At 48.4% G+C, this 26,063-nt stretch overlaps 1 protein-coding gene across 1 annotated transcript in view; it reads right to left on the bottom strand.

Moving 5' to 3' along the window:
* Window positions 1-13,443: 13,443 nt before the first annotated feature.
* DPY19L1 (dpy-19 like C-mannosyltransferase 1) overlaps window positions 13,444-26,063 on the bottom strand; it is a 73,495-nt gene continuing 60,875 nt past the window's right edge. Inside the window, exons 17-22 of the mRNA XM_066353767.1 lie at window positions 25,264-25,288; window positions 24,200-24,319; window positions 22,622-22,796; window positions 21,800-21,899; window positions 20,188-20,313; window positions 13,444-14,637 (exon numbers count right to left, since the gene is read on the bottom strand). Coding sequence (XP_066209864.1) covers window positions 14,481-14,637; window positions 20,188-20,313; window positions 21,800-21,899; window positions 22,622-22,796; window positions 24,200-24,319; window positions 25,264-25,288 — 703 coding nt within the window. The 3' untranslated portion in view covers window positions 13,444-14,480. The remainder of the gene's footprint in view (window positions 14,638-20,187; window positions 20,314-21,799; window positions 21,900-22,621; window positions 22,797-24,199; window positions 24,320-25,263; window positions 25,289-26,063) is intronic.

The raw sequence follows: 26,063 nt of genomic DNA, 5'->3' as shown, positions 1-26,063 counted from the left end.
CTCCCGCAGCCAAGGCTCCATTGGAGCAAAGGTGGCCCGGGTGCTGGGGATGGCTCCTTGGCCTCTGCCCCAGGCGCTAGAGTGGCTCTGGTCGCGACAGAGCGACGCCCTGGAGGGGCAGAGCATCGCCCCTGGTGGGTGTGCCGGGTGGATCCTGGTCGGGCGCATGCGGGAGTCTGTCTGACTGTCTCTCCCCGTTTCCAGCTTCAGAAAAATACAGAAAAAAAAAAAAAAAACAACTTCCCATGAGTGTTTCTTGTGACTCCCTCTCCCCAGCCCATCTGTGAGCTGAGTGGGGGAGAACTCTGATGGCTTAGAAACAGGCAAGGCTACTGAATTCCTGGACATGGCTCCACGCAGCGCGGACGCAGCCTACCTTGTCTGTTGTACCCACCGAGTTCTTGGAGGCATCGTCTTAGGACAGGTGTCCCTGTGGCTGTGGGTTAGAGATTTCTTCACCCTGTAGACAGCCCAAGCCCAAGCCCAGAGAAAGAGGCAGCAGCTGAGCTGAGCAGGCTCCAGTCTCCCCACCTCCAAACCAAGCAGAGTAAGCGCCGCCCCGCGGGCGAGGAGGAGCCTCTTCCCGGAGGCGGGTGGGTGCCCCTCCTCCTGAAAGGAAATTATCTCGCCACCAAAATTGAGTTTTCTTCTTGTGTACCCCTTGTTTGTTTGCAATCTTTCCTTGGTTCCCCATCCAGGTTTATTGGCTCTTTCCCAAGATTCAGCCTGGAATGCCGGTGGCCCAGGCCAGGCAGGTCCACGTTGGGCTCGGGCGGACGGCAGAGAAATCGCGGAGCCGGAGAGCGTTGAGCCATTGCCATTTATCAGAGTCTCGCAATGGCGGACGAGCCAACAAGACAGGGAAATTGCTCCTGAGGCCTACAACCAGCAAAGCGGCCCCTCACAGGGGCGGGCAGGCAACCCGCGATCTGCGATCTGCCCTGAGTGCAAGCACTGGTAGCCTTACACAGACTACACACACCTGGAGCGGACACGTGCTCAGGCACTGATCAGGCAAAGGGCTTGCAGCCGGTAAACCAGCAAGCAAGCCTAACACAGCTGTTTTCCCCCCACCCCCTCCTCCTCCTTTCTTCAATGGGTGACAGACAGAGGGGAGAGCCTTGCTCCTCTCTGCAACTAGCCCGTGGGTCCCAGTCAAATACTCCTCTCTGGGCAGAAGTTCAAGGAGCAACAACTCTTCCTGACCTTCCTCCCCACCTGCTCTAGTTTCCAGAGTCCTCAGAGGGTCGTTCTCAGGAGACACTTGCCACGTTCTGTTTTGTTGTTGTTTTTTAAAGAATAGTGGCGTTTGCACAGGGATCATCAGGCTGTTTCTGAGGGAAGTCTGTGCCCTCAGCAACTCCCCGAGTCTGCCTGCATGGGGAACACCTTCCGTCTCCTGCCTCTACTTGAAGTGGAGAAAGGTCTGCCCCTCTCTGTAGCAAGAATAAACCTGGGACAGGCCTGCAGTGTGCCTGCCACGCCCGCAGTCCCGTCTGAGGGACATTGTCCCGCACAGCTCTTAATACACTGGCCAAGGTTGGGTTCCATGCGGTCTAGTACGTGCTGGCCAGAGCAGATGAGATCCAGGTAGACCCCCAATCCATGGGGGTTCATCCGCACAGTGGGCAGCAAACTACTGCCAAGAGACTGGGCCAGTTCATGGGCATTGAAACAGTTCACAATCCCTAATTTCAACAGGAGAGATCGCAATGGGCCATGGCAATGAGACAGCAGGACCCAGGAGTCAGCAGAGGCAGTGGACTGACAGAGGAAGACCCAGGGTAGAGCTGTGCAGAGAAATGCACGTGGACAGAGGGAGAGAGAGGGAGAGAGAGAACAGGGTTTGGAGGACAAGCCACAGAGGTGTCTGGGCTCAGTTCTTCCCCTGTCCTTTCTTTCTTTTTTTTTTTTTTTTTTTTTTTGTATTTTTCTGAAGCTGGAAACAGGGAGAGACAGTCAGACAGACTCCCGCATGCGCCCGACCGGGATCCACCAGGCACGCCCACCAGGGGCAACGCTCTGCCCACCAGGGGGCGATGCTCTGCCCCTCCGGGGCGTCGCTCTGCTGCGACCAGAACCACTCTAGCGCCTGGGGCAGAGGCCAAGGAGCCATCCCCAGCGCCCGGGCCATCTTTGCTCCAATGGAGCCTTGGCTGAGGGAGGGGAAGAGAGAGACAGAGAGGAAGGGGGGGGGGGAGGAAGGAGGGGGGGTGGAGAAGCAAATGGGCGCTTCTCCTATGTGCCCTGGCCGGGAATCGAACCCGGGTCCCCCGCACGCCAGGCCGACGCTCTACCGCTGAGCCAACTGGCCAGGGCTTGTCCTTTCTTATAACCAGTCACTCCCTTCCCCTTGCCCTGATCGCGTGCAGCACTGTGCCTTGTCCCACAGAACGATGCATTTCCACACTGGTCATCAGTCTGCAGCATCGAGCCTGCTTGTCGGAAGCCGCGGCCCCACGTGGGATGGAGACCAGCGTCTCCCGAAGAACCGGAAAGGTATCCCATGAACAGCTCGCTCTGCTTAGCAGTTAGGGTCAGTGTTCCAAGGAAACGAGTCCCATTGTGACCATGGGAGGAAGATGTCCCATCCTGCCTCCCTCTGAGACAGGCCTGACAATATGGTCACCGGCATATTGTCTGCTCCAGAGTGACACTCTCTGGAGCCACTAGGGAGAAGCTGTCCTTCATTACCAGGTGGAAGCAAACACCAGTGACACAGGGACCGGACAATAAAACAATTCAAGTGAAACAATCAAATGACTCAAGGGGAGGAAACACAGGCTCATTCATTCCCAGCAATGGTTCTAAAAAGCGCACATTGGGTGACATCAGATCCTGTTTCCGATGGCTGCCTTTTCTCCATCCCCGCACACCCCGCCTTGGCTCAGACCGTCATTAAGCGCGGCTGGACTGGGACAATGGCAGTGGCATTCAAACAGTCACGTCTCTCCTCGCCCCTCACCCTTACGGCTTTCGGGAATCACACCTTGAACCCTTCTTTGGGGGTGAAACGGTTCGGGGCTGGCGGAGGGGGTGGCAGGTTAATTGAAGGTCACAGAAAGCAACGTCTTTCTGAACTAGAACGCGTGCGTTTTGTGCCAAGTGCTGTGCTAGGCACTTCCTGTCGCTGTGCTCATGAATCTCACGGTCGCGTCCCCTCACGCGGCAAACGTCAGTACCTGCATTTTGCAGATGAGGAAGATGAGACTCAGAAAAAGCACGCAAAATGCCGAAGCCACCTGCCTGTCGGAAGTGGGGCGAGGGGTTGCATTTGGTCTTTGACATCCTGCCTTAGGAGCGCGCAGTGGTGACATTTTCCTGCCCTCTCCCTCCTCTCCCTTCTCTCCCCTTCTCAACGCCCTGGTACATCTCCTCCCTGATCGGCTGTGGTCTCTGACCTACCTCACCCTCACTGTCACCTCCTGTCCTACCTGTCCAATGCCCCTTCTTTCTCTGTCCCCACCGGCCCTCCCAGACTCTGCTGTAGCTTCACGCCCCTCTTCCCCAAGAACTGAGAACGGGAGACTAGCCCTAGGCAGTGAAAGGCCCTCGGAGCTCCTGAGGAAGGTGCTGGGCCCGCAGGAGCGGTGTGAACAGTGCTGTCACGATGGGACTTTAGGGCCAGACGGAGCGGGCACACACAATGTGTCGCATTCTGTCTCTTAATCAGCCCCTGGCCTGCCCGGCTAGTTCCTGCCATTGAAATCCTGTCACACTCGCTGCACAAAGAGCCATTGTGCTTCCTTCCTTGTCCATCCAGGAGCAGACAGGGGCTGGTCTGCTAGTCCGCATTGGCAGCGCGCTGTCCCCTGGTCCTTATTCTTCCTGAACAATAGCAAGCAGGGGCGGCTCAGGGCATGAGTGTGCAGGTGGCGCTGGGGCCTGCCCGCTCTCAGAGAATGGCCCGATCCCTTACCGCGAACGTGAGGGCCTCCAGGCCAATCGGGGTAGAGGCTGGCGGGCGGGCTGTGGGGCTGCAGGCCCGGCCCCCTCCCTGGCCCCTCAGGCTGGCCTGCCGTAGCCTCTGCTCTCAGCCCCGGTCAGGCCCGGGGGTGCTGGGCACCGGAGGCCACTCTGTGCGTGGCAGACCTGGCCCCTTAGAATGGGCTTCCAGTCTCTGGTGTGCACTGGTAGCACCTGGCTCTGGGGGAAACGCAGGCTGGGATTCAGCCCGAGGCTCTGCATTTCTAGAAAGCTCCAAGATCAGGCCAACATTGCTGGTCCGGGACCATGGTTTTACTGATGAGGGCTGAGCCCTCGCTGGGATTGGAGCTGCCGTCCTGAGGGGCTTGCTGAGGCTGTGAGGGAGCCCCCCCCCCCCAGGGCTGGCCCTCCAGGAAGAGCTGATGGGGATCAAAGAACTGACCAGAGAGGCCGGCAGGAAAAATCCCTAAGGGCACGGCGGGTCTGCCATGATGTCCGTCAGAAGGGGAAAGACGGGTGGGGCCGGGCTCTGTGTCAAACTGTTACCAAACTGCAGTCACACGTAGGAAGACCCAGGTCCCTACCACTTCCATACATCTTCCTTCTTTCCCAGAGTCCGCTCTTCCCTGTCAACTCCGGGAGGCTGACAGGACGGTGCCTTCAGGGACGGAGCCAGACAGACACGCAGCCGCAGGCTCCTGCTGGGTCCCCACTCACACCCCTCGCTGCGGCGGCCCTGGGCCCGGTGCCTCTTCCAACCACTGAGGACGACACTCCAACACCGGGCACCCAGTGGTGTTTCTTGCCCCAGCGGGAGCGCAGGCCTGCCCGCAATGCACCCTGACTTCCAGCCTCTGATACTGACTTCAGACTCTGGTCTCTAGAACGGTGAGCGAATAGATTTCTGCTGTTTGAAGCCACTAAGTTTTGGGGGGCATGATCCAAACTAAGCAGGAAGAGTAATTTAAATGGTTTCCTTGGAAACAGTAGTTAATCTGGCCGTGTCCCAGTGTTCACGTGACTCCCGTGGCCATTCAGATCCCGGCCCTGGGGAGAGGGTTATGTTCTATGTCCTGGCTCTCCAGGCAGAGGAAGATGTGGGGTGGGAGTAATCATTCACTCCTGACCTGACAGATGTGTCTGGCCCAACTCCTTGGACTTCCCAGAAAAATATTAAGCCAATAAATTATCTTTTTTTTTTTTTTTTTGAGGAAGGTTTGAATTTATCTTCTGTCACCTACCTCAGAAAGGATTCTTAATAAATAACTAATGCCACTTGTCCCCTTTATTAAGACATCCAAGCATGAGGACTTCAAATTATTTCTGGGTCTCTTATTTTTGTTTTTCTACTAGTGCTGGTAAAAAAAAAAAAAAAAAAAAATTCTCATGTTTAACTTAGACCACCTACTATAATTTTATGTTAAAGACTCCTGCTTCCCCCTAAGTTAAGAGTAATATGAACCAAATTTACCCTCCAACTGAAATAACCAAAAAAAAACCAAAAGACAAAACAATGACAAAGATTTTGCGAGTCATTGGATACTAGGCAGTGATGTCTACTAATCCCTGAGATGGCTAATGAATGGGGTGAGCCTATAACTGTCTCACATTACAGCCTTGGGAAAGTTTAGTGCCTGCAGCATAAGATAGGAAAAGCCAGATAGAGCCCAGTGGACTCTCTGAATGGGGGAAATGGAGCTGAGAGTCCTGGGAGATGAAGGAGCTAGAGCTTGCAGACAGAATACCAAAAAGGGGAGTGATCCTATAGGGGTTCCTTCTTGGGCATTCAGCATAATACTGATCAGTGTATGTGTTTCAGGTACTAGTCAATGTTTGGGGAAAACCCAGTAGGGATTAGAGAACAGTGCCCAGTGCTCACACAACGCTGTGAATAGTGCCTGTTCCTACCAGTCAGAGGGGAAGAAACATAATCCATGGCATATTGGGGTGAGTACCCAGGAGGGTCATGCCTCGGTAGCAGGGAATATCTAGTCCTAGACTGAGCATGGCTATGAACCCACCTGAAAAATAATAAAAGCAAGATCCAAAAGGATTTATCCGTTTCAAAGTGATGTAATTGCATTCCAGAACAAAGTTCAAGGATATTTATAGGAATATACAACTAGTCAGTGCCAAACAGGAGAAAATTCACAATGTTGAGCATCTAACCAAAGATTTTCAGATGAGTTAAAAAAAAAAAAAAAAAGGCAAGAAAACATGATCCATAGTAAAAATGAGCAATCCATAGAAACTGACCTAGAACTGACAGATGGAAGAACCATCCAAGAAAGACATGAAAGCACGTATTATAACTGTATTCCAATATGTTCAGACATTCTGCAGAGACACGGGAAATATTATTGAAAGACCCAAATACAACATTGGGATAAACCTATGTCTGAGATGTAGCATGCACTAGATGGCATCCATAGAAGATGTGACACTTTAGAGGAAAAGATCAGTCAACTTGAAGACTACCCAAAATGAAACACAGAGAGTCAAAAGAATCCCTTCCTCCTGACCCCCAAAACGAACAGAGCATCAGTGAGCTGCAGGACAACAGGCAGCCTTATATTTATGTAACCAGAGTCTCCAGAACAGACAACTGAGAGAGAAAATATACTGTATGTGAAGATATAACGGCAGGTGATTTTCCAAACTCTAAGCCTGTGGATCAAAAAAATAATAATAGTAATTTTAAGAAGCTCAGTGAAACCCAAGCACAAGAAACATAAAGAAAATTACACCAAGATACATCACAATCCCATTGCTTAAAAGCAGTAACAAAAGGCAAATCTTAAAAGCCTCCAGAGAATAATAACATATTGCCAACAGAGGAACACAGACAAGAATGACAGCAGATTTCATCTCGGGAATAGTGAGAGCAGGAAGACAATGGAGCAACAGCTTTAAAGTGCTGGAAAAAACAACTGTCAATCTAGAATTCTTTACACAGTAAAATCATTATTTCAACACAAGGACAAAATAAGGACATTTTTAGTCGTATAAAAGCTGGAAGAATTCACCAGCAGACCTGCACTACAAGGAATGTGGGAAAGGAAGTCCTTAAAGCAGAAGGAAAAGGATCAATGATATCTGATGGAAATATGGAGCCACACAAAGGCCACTGGGGCTGATAAGAACATGAGCAAACATGTACTTTTTTTCTTATTATTTAAATTTTAAGTCACTCTCTTCATTTACTTAGCCCTCCGTGACCTCCAGCTCTTCACTGAAACCCTGCATATTAGTGAAGATTACTTAGAGTGCCTTTTACCCACCTCTCCTTCTAATTGAACATCCTTCTTTCTGCTGGTTTTTATTCCCACAGTACTCGCTCTCTGTGCCTTCAGGACTTACGCTTCTCTTCTTTATACCACCTTCTTGAACTGTGTACCTAAATGTCCAGAACGTCCAGTACTACCAAAGCCGTAAATGGCTCAACGGCCACCTGCTCCACTAGGCAGCTTTGGATGCCTCTGAAAGCTTACACATTATCCTTATCCTGGACCGTCGTGGTGCCTATTAGCACAGTGAAGGCTCTCGGGAGGTCATTACTAAAGTATTCTAAGTCATTCATCCCCGGATTTGCCCAGCTTATTGGCTACAGGACCCTTGGAACACAGTCCGAAAATTATTGATCCCCTTCAATGTCCTCATTTTCTAGATGAGAAAACTGAAGTCCAGAGAAGTCAAGTCATTTTCTCTGTTCGTGTCAGAGCAGACGCGAGCAACTTAAGTCTTCTGGACCACGTCCAGCGTTCTTTCCTAAGCATTCACCCAGAAACCCTGGAATTCTTGAAACCTTCCTTAGGAATTTCCTCTCCTTCCGAAGCCCGTCTCTCAGCCTACAAGTCTGCCTTTTGCTCTCAAGGATGTTACCAGTTCGAATCTCTACAACTCTTGGAACCAGGGGCCGCCTGGGCATCTGGACAGGCAGCAGACCTTCAGCTCCCACACAAGCCTCTGCAGGGAGAGAGAGCCCATTGTGACAACACCATCTGAAAGGACAATGCTGTGCATTCTCCGAGGTGGCAATTCTGCTCGGAGCTGGCAGCCGCTTCCCTGTCATCGCTTAGTCACTTTCCTGTTCAGCTCAGAAGGCAGCCCTGGCTCTGGCGGCAGTGACAGACGCTCTGGTAACGGAGCCCCCGGGGCCCAGCCCACCCAGTCGGGCCCACTCAGCAAGGGCTGAGTGAAAGGGACAGATGTGGAGACAGACTATTTTGACAGGGGATTGACTTTCTCCTCCCCTCCCCTCCCTTCCCCTCCTCTCCCCAGCCTTTTTTCTCTCCTCATGCTTGGATGAATTATTCCCATTCACAATGCAAAGCAAAGAGGAATAGCAAGAATGTATTCCAGAAGGGAGGTGGGAGACACCCGGGAAGAAAAACACACACAGAAAAAAAAACCACAACAACCTGAGGTTGTCGGTGTTAAACGTGGTTAGTGATCAGATCCAGCCGATGTGCCCATCGGTGCCGAGCACTGAGACGGATGGGGAAGGGAGAGGAAGGGACGGGTTACTTTTGTAAAGCCGACTGCTATTCAAGCTCGATAGAGATTTCATTTCAGAGAGTGTCGTGATCCCCTGGTTGGGAAAAATAAGCTAACAGACATGTTTGATTATGAATGTGAGGCACCCCTAGGAATAGATAACCTAGATAAGTTTAGACAGAAGCATTGAAATCAGGGTCGCAGAGAGCTAGAGCCATTAGCACTCCCAGGCTCGTGCAGTCATGAAAGCCAAGATGAGAAACAACACACACATCTATCAACACGTGACCGGAATTTTTAAATGTGATACATACATGCATACAGGGCAGGGACTGTTCTGTGCTTGGGCTCCGGCAGTGAACAGGAGACGGAAGAGTCACAACGTCCCGAAGCTTGTGCTCTGTTGTCGGTTCTTGGAAATGTCCTACGTGCTTGAATAGAATATATTTTCTTCTTCTTTTTTTTTGGTGCAGTTTATTTTTCCCCTATACATTACCATTAATTCAGGATCCCTTGTTCTATGTAAGACCATTAATTCAGGGTTGCTTATCTTATGACTCGAATCACATATATCCTTCCTGATTTCTTGCCTGCTTAGTATATCAGTTTCTAAGAGAGGCACCTTCAAATTCCCTGTGCGTTTGTGGACATCTATGTCTGCTTTTCATTACCACCCTAGGAGGCGTATCCTTCTGAAAGACAAGAAAACCGATTCTCAGATGACCTCACGACGCTTGTAAAGGGTGGGTCCAGGATTCCAATTTACTTGTCTCAATTATGACAATACTAATTGCACAACTGCTGTCCTCCGTCTCTCATATCCTCATCGATCAACAGCACAGCAGCCTCTCCCCATCCCCTGGGAATGCCCTCCTCCAGACTTCAACCAAACTCTTCCTCTGAGTGCCCCGCTTCCCGGCCAGCGGTGACTGGTCCGGGACTGGCCATCACGATATCCTGGGCCACCTAACCCAAACCAGGCCAAGGAGACAAGAGTGGCCATAAGGGGTCTTTGTGAGACAAAGTGGAATTCATCACAGACATAAAGGGCTGGAAGGATTGCTGAACTGCTCTTAGGAAGAGGATGCCAGGGCAAGAGGGAGACCCCTGAGTTTGGATTCTGCTTGATAAGCGGACACCGAGTGGGGAGCCCTGAGCAGACACCCACCCCCCACCCCAAGGGCAGAGCCAGAGACCAGAGCTTGGATCGCAAAGCTCAGCCGAAGACCTGGCCTCCAGGCACTTTCTTTTTTAAAATCAGTTTTGATGGCCCAATGCCAAATCTATTTAGAAATGGCTGTATTTTCATCTCTATTCTTTTAGAAATAGGTAAGTAAATACACCAAAGGTTTAAGGGCAATCAGCATAACAACTCAATGAGCTTAATTTTGCTACATTCCACCTTCTTTCAAGATATTAAATTTGCATACAGAAAAAAAGCTCAGGTACTTAAACATCAATGAGACTATATTATGCTGAATTAAAAAGAACATGCCTGCTTAAATGATACTCAGTAGCACTCCCATTTAGGAGAAAGCCGTTTTGCCAACATGTTGCTTATTTAATCAGAATTTGATGTCAGAGATCATTGAGTACAGAAACTATTGCTTTAGAAACAGAGCCAATATCAATAGTATCCTAATCTCTTGACAAAAAAAAGAAAAAGAAAAATCTACCTTTTAATTATACTACAATGACTCAGTCTTAAGAGAAAGTCTTCAACTCCTCTATTCATTCAGAACTTTAAGATCTCTCTCATGGGAAGAAGGGTTAAAAGAAAAGCATTTTCAAGACCTTAATGTCCTTTTCAACTTCAAATGTAAAAATGTATTTGTTCTGAGATAGCACTGTGAAATCAAGACCGATTTCAGAAGGCAAGGAAGGTTGAAGGCAGCTCCACTTTATTTGCTAAGGCACAGTTTTCCTGATTTCAATTAGAAACTTGTAGTTGGGGGAAGGAGAAAGTGACAGCAGAAGGTGTCACAGCAGAGTAGGTGACCCAGGGGGCTCACCTCCTCCCTGACAGAGGGAGAAAGATGGAGCATTTCTGGGTCCAAACAAAAGCAGTAAAGTGAAAAATGAAGTTTTAAAATCCATACATATCACTAAATTATCTATTTTCTTCTAGACAAAGTAAGATTACAAAAGGAAGTCCGATTTCAAAGGATGTCACTCTCTCTCTTTCTCTGAAGTGAGAAAAGCAGGTCTAACCCAGTCCAACTTCCAAATATTTATGACTCGCCTATTCAACAAACGCCAGGCAAATAAGCTGTACTTTGCACTGGTTAAATGCTACCGTGTCTGTTCTTTGCTCCTTGCAAGTTTCATTGCGGCAATGCCCCCCTAAGAGACTAGAAGGGGTTCTGCAAAACTCAGTTCCCACTGTAGGGATTCTCTATCCAGTCCTGGTGGGATAAATGCTGTCAGGAACGGGGCGCCCCCTGCAGGTCACTGTTCCAGAGTCCGTCCCCACTCATTACAGTTGGTTCTCAACTTTGGTTCCTGGATTAACAGCACCAGCATTACCTGCAATGGGTTAGAAATGCAAATTCTGGGACCACATCTGCCTGAGCCTGTTGGGGCTACTCTATTACAACATGCCACAGACTGGATATCTTATAAATAACAGAAATCCATTTCTCCCAGTTCGGGAGGCTGGAAATCCAAGGTCAAGGAACTGGCTGATTCAGCAAACAATGAGAGCTGGCTTCCTGGTTCACCGACAGCACCTGTGGGCAAGGGAGCTTTCTCACACTTTTTTCATAAGGGCACTAATTCCTTGTATATGGGCCCCACCCTCATAACTTAATCACCTCCCCAAGACAACACACCCTAATACACTCACATCAGAGCTTAGGGTTTCAGCCTCGGACTTCTGGGGAGACAAACCCAGGCCATGGCGCCACTCCGGCCGTCGCAGGAGAACCTCTGCCCTGGGGTTCTCCTTCTCTGCCAGCAGCCCTCCCGTGACCCTGACACACACTGAATTTGAGCCACTGGGTCCCAGCCCTTCACTCCCCACAGATGTCAGAGAAGGAAGGTGTCACCGTGGAAGGGAATTAATCACACAGGCATGAACTGACCTAGCCTGTCTTCCCCCAGGTGGACAGAAACTAATGCTGACGTAGGGACTAGGCAAACACATGGAGCTGTGACTCAGGAAATGCCACGAGGCCAAACTGTGGTTTCACGTAGGAGGCAGAGCGTTCAGCAGCTCTGGAATTATCCCCGAAGCATGGCTTTAGAGGACAACTGTGTCCCGTGACGTACATGATGAAGTCAGGGAGGTGCGTCATGCCAGGCTGTGAGAGGAGGGCGGGCGCCCCGGCCCCCACTGGAGCGGAGGCCTGCTGTCACAGGCTGTCCAATCACTCAGGGCGGTGCCCCCCGCGGGCTGTCCGGGCACCTGACCGCACGGTGAGGCTGACCATGCACGTGCCCGGTCAGGGGGGGAAATAAAAACAACAGTTAAAGAAACCCACTTTCTGTATTTTCATCTTTTTTATTGAACATACATAGTATATGTAAACAACTGGCATAAAATTCATAAAAATACAACACTCCTATGTAGTTATCACTTTATTCCTGATGCGGCCTTTCACTTTCTCTTTAAAATCACCGCCTTACCGCGCGGCTGCTAGGTGTTTCCGGGCTTATCTTTTCACAGAAACACCGCCCCAGCCGTGGGTCCTCGTGTCGCAGGAACAGCTGTTCCTGCCGCCGCCTAGCCTGTCCTTCCCATCCTCACAGTAAAACAAAAATATTTTGCAATGCTAAAAATGCGTAAAATACTCAGCGTTAATACTGCTTTGTCATGTGTATCAAACCCACCACTACTCTATGTTGCCATAAAAGAGACTCATAGTCTACAGCACCAGCTGCCGCCAGATGTGAGCAGGGCTGAGGTGCAGAGTGGCCCCGGGCCTCTGTTCTCACAGTCCAGCCTGTGACGGAACCGGAGCTGCTGGGGAGTTACATTAATAAACACTGTTACAGGTCACCTCTGACAGCAAGCACACTTGACTACTTCTACCGTTTCCAGCACAGGAAACAGCTGTAACAGTATATTAACGCTTCTCCTGAACAGAAGTTCCAACTGTTACATGTGCACTCATTAGGAAGGGAATGATCGGGAGGTGGGAAGAATAGAGAACTTTAAAAGTACCATTTTAAAAAAACAATGCAGCTGAATGTACAAACAGCCCAGGGGGGCGAGCAGCAGCTGCGGACAGAGCCGAGCAAGCCCCTCCTGCCCGCGACTCCGCCCTCCCAGGGCCTCTGCCATTCTGCCGGGTTGGGGGTCATCGCTCCAACCCTAGTCCTAGCCACAAGCCCCCCGCTGCTTCCCTGCTCTCTGAAACCGGCCAAAACCCAAGAAATAGAAGTCACCCAGCTAGCGAGAAAGAGGGGCGGGCACCTGAGGACAGGGAATCGGGGGGCCGGGGGGCTGGGAGGAGGTCCCGGGAAGCGCGGGCTGGGGTGGGCGGGGCCGCACACTCTGCCAGGGGCTCTCAGGGAGAGCCGCCCAGCCAGGCCCCGCCCTGGGCTCTGGGGAGAAGCCGGGCGACAACAGAGCCCAGCGGCTCCTGGGCGTGGGCCCGGAACCCTCCCCGAGGACCCGGGTCTCAGGGACTGTCCCCCGATGAGGTTGGCCTGCCTGCGGGTTAATCGAGAGAACACTGTGTAACTAAATGTGTAGTCTGCCAGAGGCATGGTCGGCTTTGAATTTAAAATCTTCAAACCATTTCTCAGAGCTGTAAGGGATTCACTGCTTTCAAAAATCTCATTTCACACAAATTAACTTCTAGAAAACAAAAATTCCTACTAGGAAGGCAAAGCGGGTTTGGAAAATTTTCAAAATAAAAATAAATAAGAACAAAACAATGAAGAGAAAGGCTGAATATATTCATTCCTCATACTAAAATGGTTTTTAGAACCAAAATTATAAGGCTTAAGGCTTTGTCTTATTAAAGACAGGAAATTTTAAAAGTAAAATATAAAAACTCTATTCACTTAGTATTCATTTCCTTTTTGACAGAAAAATTAGTCATGTTTTATTATATCTTAACAGAAAAAGAAAAATTACAACACACTATGTCTCCTGTTTCACTCTAAATCATGTCTGCAGAAATATACATTAGTTTCTCGCTGCATTACATCTGAGGTTGTTCAAAATACTTTTTCTTAAAACTACCATTAAACATGAAAAATTTTTAAAGTGGTTTAAAGGTATTAAAATATACACTTTTGAATAATACTAAAAATGAGAAAATACACAATTGCCATTAAGTTTTTTTTTAACCAAGAATAAGTACTTGATTAGAAACTAAATGAGTAAATACCACTTATTTGACAAAGATTATCGGGAGGAGTGGGAGGGAAGAAGAGATCGAGACTTAGAGAGAGAGATAGATGACACGCTAATACCACACTGTTGGTTGGCACAGGAATTTGGTCCTGACCACTAGGTCCAAGAGTTTGGATTAATAATGGCCAGAAAATGCTTCGTTAACAAGAGCAACAGAGGACAAATAAACAAGAAGGGAAATAAACAGGTAAATCCATGTAGTAAACACCCATGTCAGCCCCATCAACCCTTAATGACAGGGACGAGATGACTAAGGAGGGACACGACCACTGGAACGTCCCAAAAACAAGAGCAAGAGGCAGAAACAAAAGCAAGGGGCACTACTAGTCCATAAGCTGTAAAATCGGCCCCTGTGTAGGTTAGAATTGACTACATTTTCCTGTCATTGTTGTCATAATCCATCCTATTTTGTATACAGGTAGCTTTGTTCATTTTAGCACAAATATTTAAGTCAAATATAAGCATATACTCATTTGCATAGCAAATTTTAAGGGGTGTGTTGAAATAGTACCCAATTGATAATGATATACATAGTTTTACAATCAGAATGACATTCAAATAGACCAAATAAACATTTTCTATCTGAAGACAGTTAGCCATAAAAGTTTTTGGGATCTGAATTAAAACAAGGCATGAGTTACTAGCAAAACACTGAGACCAGGACTGAGGTCCTTCCCGGGGGCCGCGGTCACTCTTCTATCACTTCCAAGACTTTGTAAACACTGTTCTGGAACACAGTGGTGAAGTGAGGCTCAGAGTCCTTCACCAGCAGGTTGCACAAGGGGGGCTTCCCGGCATTCGCGGGGTCCTCCACGTCCCAGATCTCGGGCATGCTGCAGCCAGGCCTGGAAGATAAACGCGCCACGCGCAGGTCAGAAGTCAAGGCATGGCACACGACGGCAGAGAGACCAGCACACTGTGTTCCTGCCCTCCTTCCCTTCTTCCTGCTCAAGTTAACTCAGCTTTTAAACAATCCTATCATTGTTAGTTGCCACAAATCCTTCTCAGAACAAGGGAACACCGCAAAGGTGGTTCTAAAGAAAGAAACAGACCTCCAGCGAGGGGGTTAAGATCCTGGTTAATTCCGCCTTGACTACTCCCCCAAACGGGGGTTTGTACGGTTCACTCAACCTCACCCCCACATCTGTAAAACGAGAAACACCACGGTGCAGCCGTGTTATGAGAACTGGGAGGCAGACTGTGTCTAGAATCGTGCCCAGCATCCAGTAAGAGGTACCATATTACATTAATTTTAAAAATTATAATCAGCAAATACACTCAGTTCGTATTCAGGCAACTTCCCTTTAACTGCATCCAGAGTGAGTCAACTCCAAGGAAATCCCATAGTCTCAACCTCACATCTTCACTAAATGCATAATTAAATCTCAAAGGCAATATATTTTTTAAACAATAATAGAAGTAAAATGGTATTTATGTGATACTTGCCCAAATCAGTTCTTCAAGATATTGTAACTATAATTGTTGGGTTTTACTAGGTTCATAATTTTTTTTTTTGGCTTTTGTATACAGTACTGAAGATTTTTATGTTATTAAATTCCAAAATGTCCGTCTTTTCTTACAGGGCTTATGATTTTTATGTCTTGTTGAAAGAATTCTTCCCTATCATCTACACATTGTATACTCTCCTATAAAAGTTTAGGCTTTGCTTCTCACATTTATCCCTATAACTCATCTGGAATTTTCCTGTATGGTGTAGAGAGTTAATTTTAACTTTTTCCATATAGATAGCCTAATAGCTCTTGGTTCCATTATTATTTATCAAATTCATCCTTACACCCACTAATCAGTAAGTAACACATTATTCAAATCTGTATTGCCTCATTATAATCACTAACATAATAATTTATTCAGGCAAGAATAAAAACTAGGTGCAAGAAATATTTGGTGAAAGGTTGTAGAAAAAGAGTAGCAACAAATGGCCTCTAAGTATCGCTCTACAGACTTCTTATTCATCATAAAGGCAATGTGTTTCCTTAAACTGGAGAGTGGGAGGACAAAACTTCAATGAAGTGATCGAACTTAGCATCACTGATGACAGAACACAGTGATGTTTACTTCCTGAAGAGACGGGATGAAAAGTACAACACCCCCTCTTGCCGAGGTTAGCCAAACGGAAACTAATCCTGAGGAGTAAACCAGACAAATGCAGATATGGGACATCCTTACAGGACAACTGGCTGGACTCTTCCAAAATAGCAATAAAATCAGAAAGGGTAAAAGAAGGTCACTGTTCCTTATTCGCTCTCTGAGAATTAAAAACAAACAAACAAAAACAAAACAGAAAAATACAGGGAAAATTATACAGCATTGATAACTGTTTACAGTTTGTCATAGTTGCTTCACTCTTTTTAATGAGACAAAACCACTCCCCGCAAGTCCCCTTATTCCAGAGGTCATCCTCCCCTGCCCGCCACCAGGAGGGCCAGGTGACAGGAATGCAACCCTTTTCCCTTCTATCAGCATCTTTAATTGAAAAGTAATTAATCATCCAAAAAGTGCCACAACAGACCTATCAAAGTAACAAAGTCACCGTCACCTCCAGTGCTGTTCTCAGTGGTGACATCTGTGGACAGCCCCACACACGTTCTGCGAGAGCATGCTGATCTACACTCAGACACACACTCGGACACACACTCGGACACACACTCGGACACACGCGGGCACGGACACGCTCACACACCACTGCCCCCCAGGGGTGCTTTTACAACAAAGACATTGTTCTGGGGTTCCTCGCACACTGATAAAATGGGGCCATTTTCCATCTCATTACATAAAGACCTACTTTATTCTTGTTAATCGTTGCTAGTACTCCTATGTATTATTTAACCACTCTTTAATGGATATTTTAATTGTTTCCCATTTACCATAATACAATAAAACAATGCTTACATAAACATTTCTGTGCCTTTCTCTTTCTGCAAGCTAAGCTTCTAGAAGAAGCACTATCCTTATGACAAAGGGCTACCAATTTTCACGTTGCCTCCGTCTCATTATTTCCACAAAAGGTCTGCTCAGTGAGTGTGCCCATGGCGAGCGTTCGGTGCGCGCTTTTGCACACCCCCGCTGACAGCAGGTCCCACCAACGTTGAGCACATGTGATAACAGGACCGGGCTTGGGTTTTCCACCTTTTCATTTTCCCACACGTGCCAAGGGCAAGCGGTTGCCACGCTGTAGGCCAATGGCAGCAGAGAGCAAACTATGCAGCGAGCAGACACTCTCCAGCTCCTGGGCTGGGCTGCCGTCGGGAGGAACTAGGGCAGAGCTGCCTTTGCTCTGTCTGCCTCTGTGTGGCGTTCCTTAACCCTGAGTCCCGGGGGCTCCCCGGGCAGCCAAAGGCTGCTTCAAGCGGCATTAGTGCAAACCTCAATAATTTCCCTCTGAATCCATTTATTTTAATTTCACCTCACCTTCTATTATTGGGATTAATGGGAAAGAAAGCAGAGAACTGAAAATAAAGAGTAGTTCATTAAAAGCTCATCTACAACTTGTGTTTGTAGCTTTGTACGTCTATTTGAACGCATGGTGTCAAGTATTTAAGGAATAATCAAGGCACACAATTAAGCCACTTGTAAATGAGATCACATAATCTAGGGCTCAGCCGAGAGCGGGCACGGTCCAACACTAGGTAAATATCAGTGTCTCTTGCCTTTGCTCTCCCGTGTGCATTCCCACCCCCACCCCCAGCTCTGACACATTTTTCCGTTCCCATAACACACAGGTGCCTCCGGCCTGCATCACGGGACTGCGCATGAGGGCCTAGGCAGTAAAGAGGGTCCCAATGCGGGTGGGAAGTCCGTCAGGAAACTCAGTTCTTCCACCGCAAATGCAGGCACTAATACCAGCTTTCTCTCCCCTCCCCCACCCCCAGCTGTCCATCTGCTTCCCTGTCGGGACAGAAAGCACGCTGTGTTTTGTTTCAGGTTCCAGCAGAGTCCCGTGTCTCAGGCTTCCTGAGCGCGGCCACCGTCTGGCTGAACCCCTGCAGTAGACGGAGTGCTGAGTTACTGAGGGGGGGGACAGATCAGAGAGAGCCCCTCCCTCGGCTTCCCGGCTCTCCACGTCTGCCGGAACGCACACAAGGGCAAGTCGAGGTCCTGACGGGGCGTCAGCAGCCCGCACCCCAATCTCAGTCGTAGGGCCATCAGCGAGCTCTAGATGAGGATGACCTGAAGCCAGCTAGTTCGCGCTGACTTCGTTCGTGTGCAGATTTACGGCCACACTTGCTAACGTCGTCTCCTCATCCCTCCTGTACAGAGCAGCGCTCTGCCTTCAGGACAGGACACCTGCAGTCACGCCACCCTGGGAGCCGCTCCCTCCACATCTCGGGACAGCCATCTCCAACCTCTTTCATCTCATCTCGTAGCACACATAAACTGATGACTAAAACTGCAGAACGCCAAAAAATATATTTTTTGCCGATATGACAAAAAAGAGGTCTAGTATTGATTGATTTACAAAAGATAATATGTGACTTTTAAAAAAATTAGGTACCTATACTTGTATATAAGGATTGCTGGTACCAAGACTTAACTGATCAGACGCAACCTTATTATGCAACATGACCAATAAGATGCAGCTCTATTACATGACCTAATAGTTATGGTTCCAGACAGAGCATTCACACTGGGCAGCTACTGTTGTGCTGGTTGTTGTTATTTTTTTATTTGACAATCTAAGGGAAGAGGTCAGTGCCTCCCGACTGAACAGTCAGGTATCAATGTTTTAAAAATTCACACGGCACACAGCTGAAAATCACTGTCTTAGAACATAAAGCACCCGGCCTCTATAATTTCCACGTATGCAGAATACTATGCAAGGGTCAGGAAAAAAATCAACAATCCTGACCCAAGGCTCGTCATTGGCTGGGGGGAAAGGTCATGAAACATGACCTACAGTTGGCTCAGGCTGGCGAAGCTGCCTGGAGCGTGAGGCCCACGGTGACGGAGCAGATCGCAGTGCGGGCGGCCGGCTCCACCAGGAACTGAGAGCACCTGAGGCAGTGCCAGCCCCGTGCGGTCAGTCCCACGTCCTCCTGAAATCACTGGCACAGGCTCACAGCGTTTCTGTCCTCCATTTATACAACACAGTTGATTAAAGGTGAGTGTGTGAATTTCATATACATTCCTATGTTCAAAAGGACTTAAAGCATTTTCTAAATTATGACCCTAAGAACAATAACATTTTCTATAGATCCCAATTTAATTCAAGTCCCTCAGGAGGTAGTCATAGAAACACCCTTCAACAGGCAACACTGTTTGAGTCTCCTTGTGGGAGACTCAGCAAGAGGGCAGTTCCCGTCCAAGCTGACGCTGGGCGTCCGGCCACCACAGGCCGTTCGGGGTGCAGCGACGCGGTGGGGACAAAGGGGGTCCTGACCCTCAGCGCCCAACTAAACGTTACTACAACGCGACTCTCCACTATTCAGTCTCCACTATTTGCTGACAGGCAAACTGTGTCAGAACAATTTTTACTCCGGAGTCAGTATTGAATACTTTTTCTTAACACCCATGTGCATCACTGAAATTCATGGTGACTTAGTGTGACTAAAGCCACAGATACAGGGATCTCCTGAAGGCTTCTGCTTCAAGAGCAGTGAGAATTAGTAAGATAACAGCATTCCATAAAACAACCTTGACTTCTGATGCGGCTGCTCGTGTCTCGCTCCTCCCGGGGCCAATGCTTCGCTGGCTCGATGGCGGGCTGCTGTCACCTGCTGCCGGGCCACCAGGCGCAGCTACGCGGGCAGCGCGGACGCACTGTCGCCCGAAGACCTTACTAACTCTGGCTGCCGTGCTGTTGTGAATGCGGGTTTTCTTAAAAAAAACTAAACCCAAGAGCATACGGGCCAGAGTAAAGTTAGTTTCCCACTCAAATAAGATGTGACACAGCAAGAGGGCAGATCCCGTCCAAGCTGACGCTGGGCGTCCGGCCACCACAGGCCGTATGGGGTGCAGGGATGCGGTGGGACAAAGGGGGTCCTGACCCTCAGAGCCCGACTAAACATTACTACAACGCGACTCTCCATTATTCAGTCTCAGACTCCGCAAGTCTTCTGAAAGAAAATACAGCCAACTTAAAAGAAAAGATTTTTTAAATATCACAGGCAAATAAGAATAATTCAAGAAATTATCAATCGGTGCCTATCTAATACCTTCAAGGAAGCGTTCATGTGCAAATCATTATCAAGGAAACATATTTATAATGCCTGGAACAGAAAAATACTCCAATTCAAATAGTTATCTTAGAAAACTGTTTCCACTTATCCTTTGTTAAGCGTGACGTGCGCCTCACACACGCGCCTCAGCAAAGCCCCTGCCGCGGAGTCAAACAGCTCCGCTCTTACGATCAGGAGCCTTCGCTGCGCAGTACTCACTTGGACCTCCTCACGCACCACGACTCCTCCAGGATGTAGTAATTCACCTGCAGCTTCGTCAGCGCGCGCTTCACCTCCCCCGCTGCCTTTCGACTGTACATCGAGTACACGATCTTGGTCCTGGCTCTGCAGAAGAGATGAATTGGGCAGAAGACGGTGGCGATTCAAAGGGTGCAATCGATCTGTCTGGAAGAAAGCACTGAATGGGGCTAGCAGAAGGATGACACAGGAGACCCAGGTCACAGCTCTTCACAGGAGTCCTGCTCGGGGCAGCAGCAGGTCGAAAGAAACGGGAGGAGAGGTGGCACGGGGGTCCCTGGAGAAGGGGCTGCCACGCTTGGGCTTTCTTTTTTTTTTTATTTTTTTTATTTTTCTGAAGTTGGAAACAGGGAGGCAGTCAGACAGACTCCCGCATGCGCCCGACCAGGATCCATCCGGCACGCCCACCAGGGGGCGATGCTCTGCCCATCTGGGGCGATGCTCTGTTGCAACCAGAGCCACTCTAGCGCCTGAGGCAGAGACCAAGGAGCCATCCTCAGCGCCCGGGCCATCTTTGCTCCAATGGAGCCTTGGCTGCGGGAGGGGAAGAGAGAGACAGAGAGGAAGGAGAGGGGGAGGGGTGGAGAAGCAGATGGGCGCTTCCCCTGTGTGCCCTGGATGGGAATCGAACCCAGGACTCCTTCATGCCAGGCCGACACTCTACCACTCAGCCAACCGGCCAGGGCCACACTTGCGCTTTCAGTCTGTCTGTCTGCTCGTGTCGTTTTAAATTCCCCATCACTGCATCACCAGTAAGAGTAGGCCCTGTATGCGGACGGGGGTGCGCCCCACAGGCTCGGCTGCGGGACCCCTTGAAAGCTGTGGCAGCCCCAACTTCGTGCCAACAACTGGCATTTGGTGGCTCTCTGTTTGACTCCTAGATTTTTTTAGTTTATTCATCGTAACTTCTCTGGAAATTAGCTTGCCAGAATTGATTTGTTTTTAATGAAAAAGCTTTTTATTTATAAATTGTATGCCCCAATGTCAGAAAAAATATATTAACAGGATTCACCTGGTCCCTTAAGAAATTAATAACTTAACCTAACCTAGAAATTGCACAAAAATGAAATCTATTTCTTTTCAAAGGGAACATACTTTGTGTTTATGAAGAAAAACAGTAAAAACAAAAAACAAGACCATTCTAATAGGTTATATTGGTTAAAACCCTCTTTGATGGGATGCCATTTCAACTAACTCTTAAGAATTCAAGAAAAAAATGGCCCCTAAAATAACTTCATAGAAACTACAGGCTGATGACTCCTCAGGGGAACTCGAGGATGATGTGAATGACAAGAGCCTGCGTGGTCTGCAGCCCTGTCAGCCTCCTGAAAGTGGCAGGTGTGACTCCTCTGCTGCCTGCGGAGAAGATAACCCCATGGGTTGTCACTGTGGTGCCGACGGAGCCTCACCAGCTCTGTCTCTCACGTGGCGTCTGATTCCAGCACCCCTCCCCCAACTCCGTAAACCCCAGGCCACCGTAATCCTCTTTGAGGTTTCTCTGATTATTTTGCTCTTTTTCTCTCACTGTTTGATGAAAAATTTCTTTTCGATAACATGAGAACTGTGCACTAACCTCAAACCTGCATCTTCGTAATGTGGATGATTCACAACGGGGCGCAGAGCAGAGAGTTTCACACTCGCCATCGTGGGCATGGCGCCCGCGAACACGGCGTCTGCAAAGCAGGAAGCAAGGTCTGAGTAAGACGCCCAGCTCCAAACAGCGGGGGCCCGGCTGGAGAGTGGGGCCCGGCTGGGGAGCGGGGGCCGGCTGGAGGGCGGGGGCCCGGCTGGAGGGCGGGGGTCGGAAGAGATTTGTGACTTAAAGATCAGGTGGCAGGACCAGAACAAAGTCTGATGGCTAATAAAGTAGCAACCAACGACCACGCTTGGGTAGACCATTCTCCTGGGAAGACAAAGTCTCATCATCTCAACAGGAGAACTTTTTAAAAACATCTTGGATATCATTCCTGATTTGAGAAAAGAAGTATCAAATTGCCTAAGATTTTTATGGCACCAAAAAATTCTGAAGATTAACATTCAGTCATTTGATACTCAAATGACAATAAAATCTCCCCCTTTAAACATGAAGATTCCATGAGTTCATTTCAAGAAGGAATCTGAAAGGTTAAGATTAAAAATTCATTAAGAAAATAAGCATAAAATGTACTTTAAATTATAGCATGTAAAACGTTGAGAACATTAGAATTTATGCAAAATAGCAAAAACACTAAGAAACTATGCATAGTATTTCTTTTGCAAACCACTTAAGAGTGACAGTTCTCTCTGGGTAAGCTAGAAGCAGCACTGATTAGAAAGAGTAAGACTGTCAGCAGTGTAGCCTTTGCAGTGATGTATAAAACTGGGGAAAAGCACTACCTGAATACTGCTTTTTTACCTGGTTTGGTGCTGTATTTGATCCATTCTATAAGTTCTTCTTGAGGCAAATTGCTGAACTCGCCTACAATGTTCCACTGGGTTTGCAGATTTGCTGAACCTTGTATGGACATCGCTGCTAACAGAGCAAAAACCACAGCACCAGGATGCACTTTGCAGAAGAGCCATCCAAACAGCTGAAAGCAAGTCAGAGGCCCGTTGTTAGTGGAAAGCAGCATGTATCCAGTAAGCAAAAGTTCTTCCCAAGAACAACAAGCCTCTGCAGAGTCCCAGATAAAGCGTTAACTGCCCCACAGAAAAGTTCTAGAAACAGTGACTTAGGAATAAGAAGAATTCCACCATCAGCCTCGTACAAGTGGGACATGACTTATGATGCTCTTCTCTCTGCTTGCCCTCTCTATGCCCAGAGCCAGGCCACGCCCAGAGCCAGGCCACGCCCAGAGCCAGGCCACGCCCAGAGCCAGGCCACGCCCAGAGCCAGGCCACGCCCAGCCTACCTACAAAACTTGCCAGGCTCACGGCAAAATGACATTGTGGGGCCCCTGTTTGAAGACTAAGATAAAAAAAAAAAGCAACAACAGAGCATGAAGCTGGTGCAGGGTCCTCCTCGGTGCGGGCCCCGTGCACGCAGCACTGCGCACCGTGAGGCCAGCCCGGGGTGTCTGTGGTCGTCAGGGACACTGCAGGTGGGGCTGAGGGGAGAAGCTTCCACCCAGCCTCCCTTCCTGTGGGCCCAAGGGGCTGGGAGGGGCCGGGAACAGCGACCTCGCCCTCTGCCAGGCTCCAGAAAGCAGCACCTCACTAACTTCACAACACTGTGCCTGGAACCTTGAGCCCGGCTAGTTTTCTCCATAGTCACGGAGCCCACTCTCAATAACACTACTCTGTCTCTGTCGTTCTCTCTTGAAGACTGCTTTGTGAGAGCAAATGCAGAACCATTCGCTTTTGGGTTTTTCTGTCTAACCTCTCCACCTTACCCCTAGAACGTGGTCTGGACGCTTAGTCAATAGTGCTAAGTTTAAAGGAGGCTCGGCTGCTGTACCCTGGCCACCTGGTTGGTGCACAGGTGACCCTGTGCAAGCGGAACTGTGAATACAGAGCAAGGGGCAGCTATCTGGGAAGGGTGGGCACCAAATAACCAACATGGCTTCAGCTCAGTTTTGAAAAGTATTGACACTGAGTACACATTTGCATGCACATAGGTACTCAATGAAAAAAAAAATTAATCTTAATACGGAAAGAACAGATAATTTGAAAATACTTATAACTTAAAATTAATTGTTAGAATTCTTTGTGATATAAATGTAAAAACAAAAACTTTATTTCTACAGTTAAGCTCTGTCTTCTATCACCGTCTGCAGTGGCCAGTCATGAACTCACTGTTGTTCGTTAAGCACTATCTTAGAAGTTAGAAGAATAGAGAATAACAGTTTTGACTTTTGAGGAATAATTAGCACAAACCATGAAGAACTTTAACAGTAATAATTTCAAGAACTTTGAGTAATTCAATACTAGCTTAGGGTCTCTCATTCACCAAGGCTGTAGAATTGTCATAGTGCCAACGTGGCTGTCACCTCACCTGTCTCGAGCAGATTAAGGAAGCCATAACACACATGTGTGGGGTCAAAAAGAGTTTCAGTCTCATAATCAAAATCCCAAGGACTGTGTACGCAACCAGCTGCAAGGCATGGTAAACCAGCTGCAAGGAAAAGAAGGTACTGTTTGTGAAGCTTAAGAATAGACTGTTAAAACGGTGACTATACAGAAAATGGTGCTTTTCTATAGTAACAATACTTTAATTTAATAAACAAGCCTTAAAATTCACTTTCCAGCTTCTCCATTTCGCCTGAGGGCTACAAACTGTAACATCCCTAAATCAAGCAGCTCTGTAACTCTGCCGCCCCCTCTGTTCACAAAGCCGCCCCTCACATCCCCCGCCCCCGTTTCTGGACCCGCCTGGAGCTCCCTCAGGTCAAAGCAGGCAAGCAGGAGCAAGGGCAACTGCTGTTCAAGGTCTGCAACCCTGTGTCATTAATTAACTAGCGTCATCGTGCTTTTGCTGAGATAGTAGATCTTAAAGTAGATCTTCAAAGCCCTCACCATAAGGAAAAAAACAGTAATTTTTGTAAGTGTGGTGACAAATGTTAGCTAGATTTACTGTGGCGATCATTTTGCAATGTAAACACATTCGAATCATTATGTTATAGACCTGAAACTATAATACGTTACATGTCAATTATACCTCAATTTAAAAACAAAAGAAATAAAAACAACAACAACAACAAAAACATACCAAAGAAACAGGCTGAGTCACCAGGAGATGTGAGCAGCCACTAGTCACACCTCCAAACCCAGGCAAGGTGAGCAGAGAGGAGAGTGACCTCCAGTCCTGCCAGAGTCCCAAGGCCTCTAAATGGGCCCCGGAAAGGAACGGCTGTTACCGCGAGGGTGATCGGGGAGGACCAGATGAGCTTCCAACTTAACAAATCAATGATCTTATTTGTAGGAGTCTCATAAAAGCCCTGCAGGCCTGTTCTGAAGATAACTGTGACCTTTACTAATAAACTTAGAAGCTGGAATTAGAAAGTCCAAACGCATACCAACATTACAATAAGCTACATTTTAGGAACGTGCAGTCTTTACCTCTCCGTGATCAAGCTGGTGCTTTCTGAAATGGAAAAGGAAATACTATTAAATCACTGTGGATACACTTACCTCAAATATCCGCATTTTTATCTTACGAATACGAGTGTTATAACTTCTGTAATATTCCCTCAGGACACATGTATGTAAATCCACATACTAAGGGTTATAACCCAACACTGGTGCCGCGTCTCTGCAGACAGGTGTTGGGGGCAGTGAGAACACGCTGCGTGTCCAGAAGACCTGACTTCATGGAAATTGGTCAGGCCAATGACCGGCCCGCCGCGGGTGTCAGACACCTCCCTGGTGACATCCCAGCAGAGTGAGAACTCTGCCTTCACCGTGCCGCTTCCCACCCCAGGGGTACCCCAGCCCCCCAGACACTGGAAGCCACCTGGGAGAATGCTCACAGCAGCATCTCTGGGATGGACAAATAGCCTCAAACGTCCACCTTTCGCCTTAACGACAGCCGGACTTCCCTGGGGAAGGAGGCGTGCTCAGGGGCCCGCCTGTCCTCCTCCTATCTGACTCTGTGTCCCACCCCCAGAGATGCCGCCACAGCGGGGACAGCAACCTTGGACATGGGAATCCAGCCAGGCCTCTCCCTTCCTCAAAACCTCCAATGGCTCCTTTTGTAAAAGAACAGACGCTCAGATCCCTGACCTGCTCCACAGTCTCCCTACGCTGCTCTCCCCGCTCGTCCCGACACTCCTATTCAACCATTCCCTCTCCATCACTGGTCACACGAGGCGAACGCTGCTCCCTGCAGCCGCAGAGAGGTGCCCCTGACCCCCATATTC

This window comes from Saccopteryx leptura, chromosome 12, assembly GCF_036850995.1.
Source record: "Saccopteryx leptura isolate mSacLep1 chromosome 12, mSacLep1_pri_phased_curated, whole genome shotgun sequence".
Classification (NCBI taxonomy): Eukaryota; Metazoa; Chordata; class Mammalia; order Chiroptera; family Emballonuridae; genus Saccopteryx; species Saccopteryx leptura.
The sequence above is the reverse complement of the archived record's forward strand: the minus strand, read 5'-3'. Positions and strand labels throughout refer to the sequence as shown.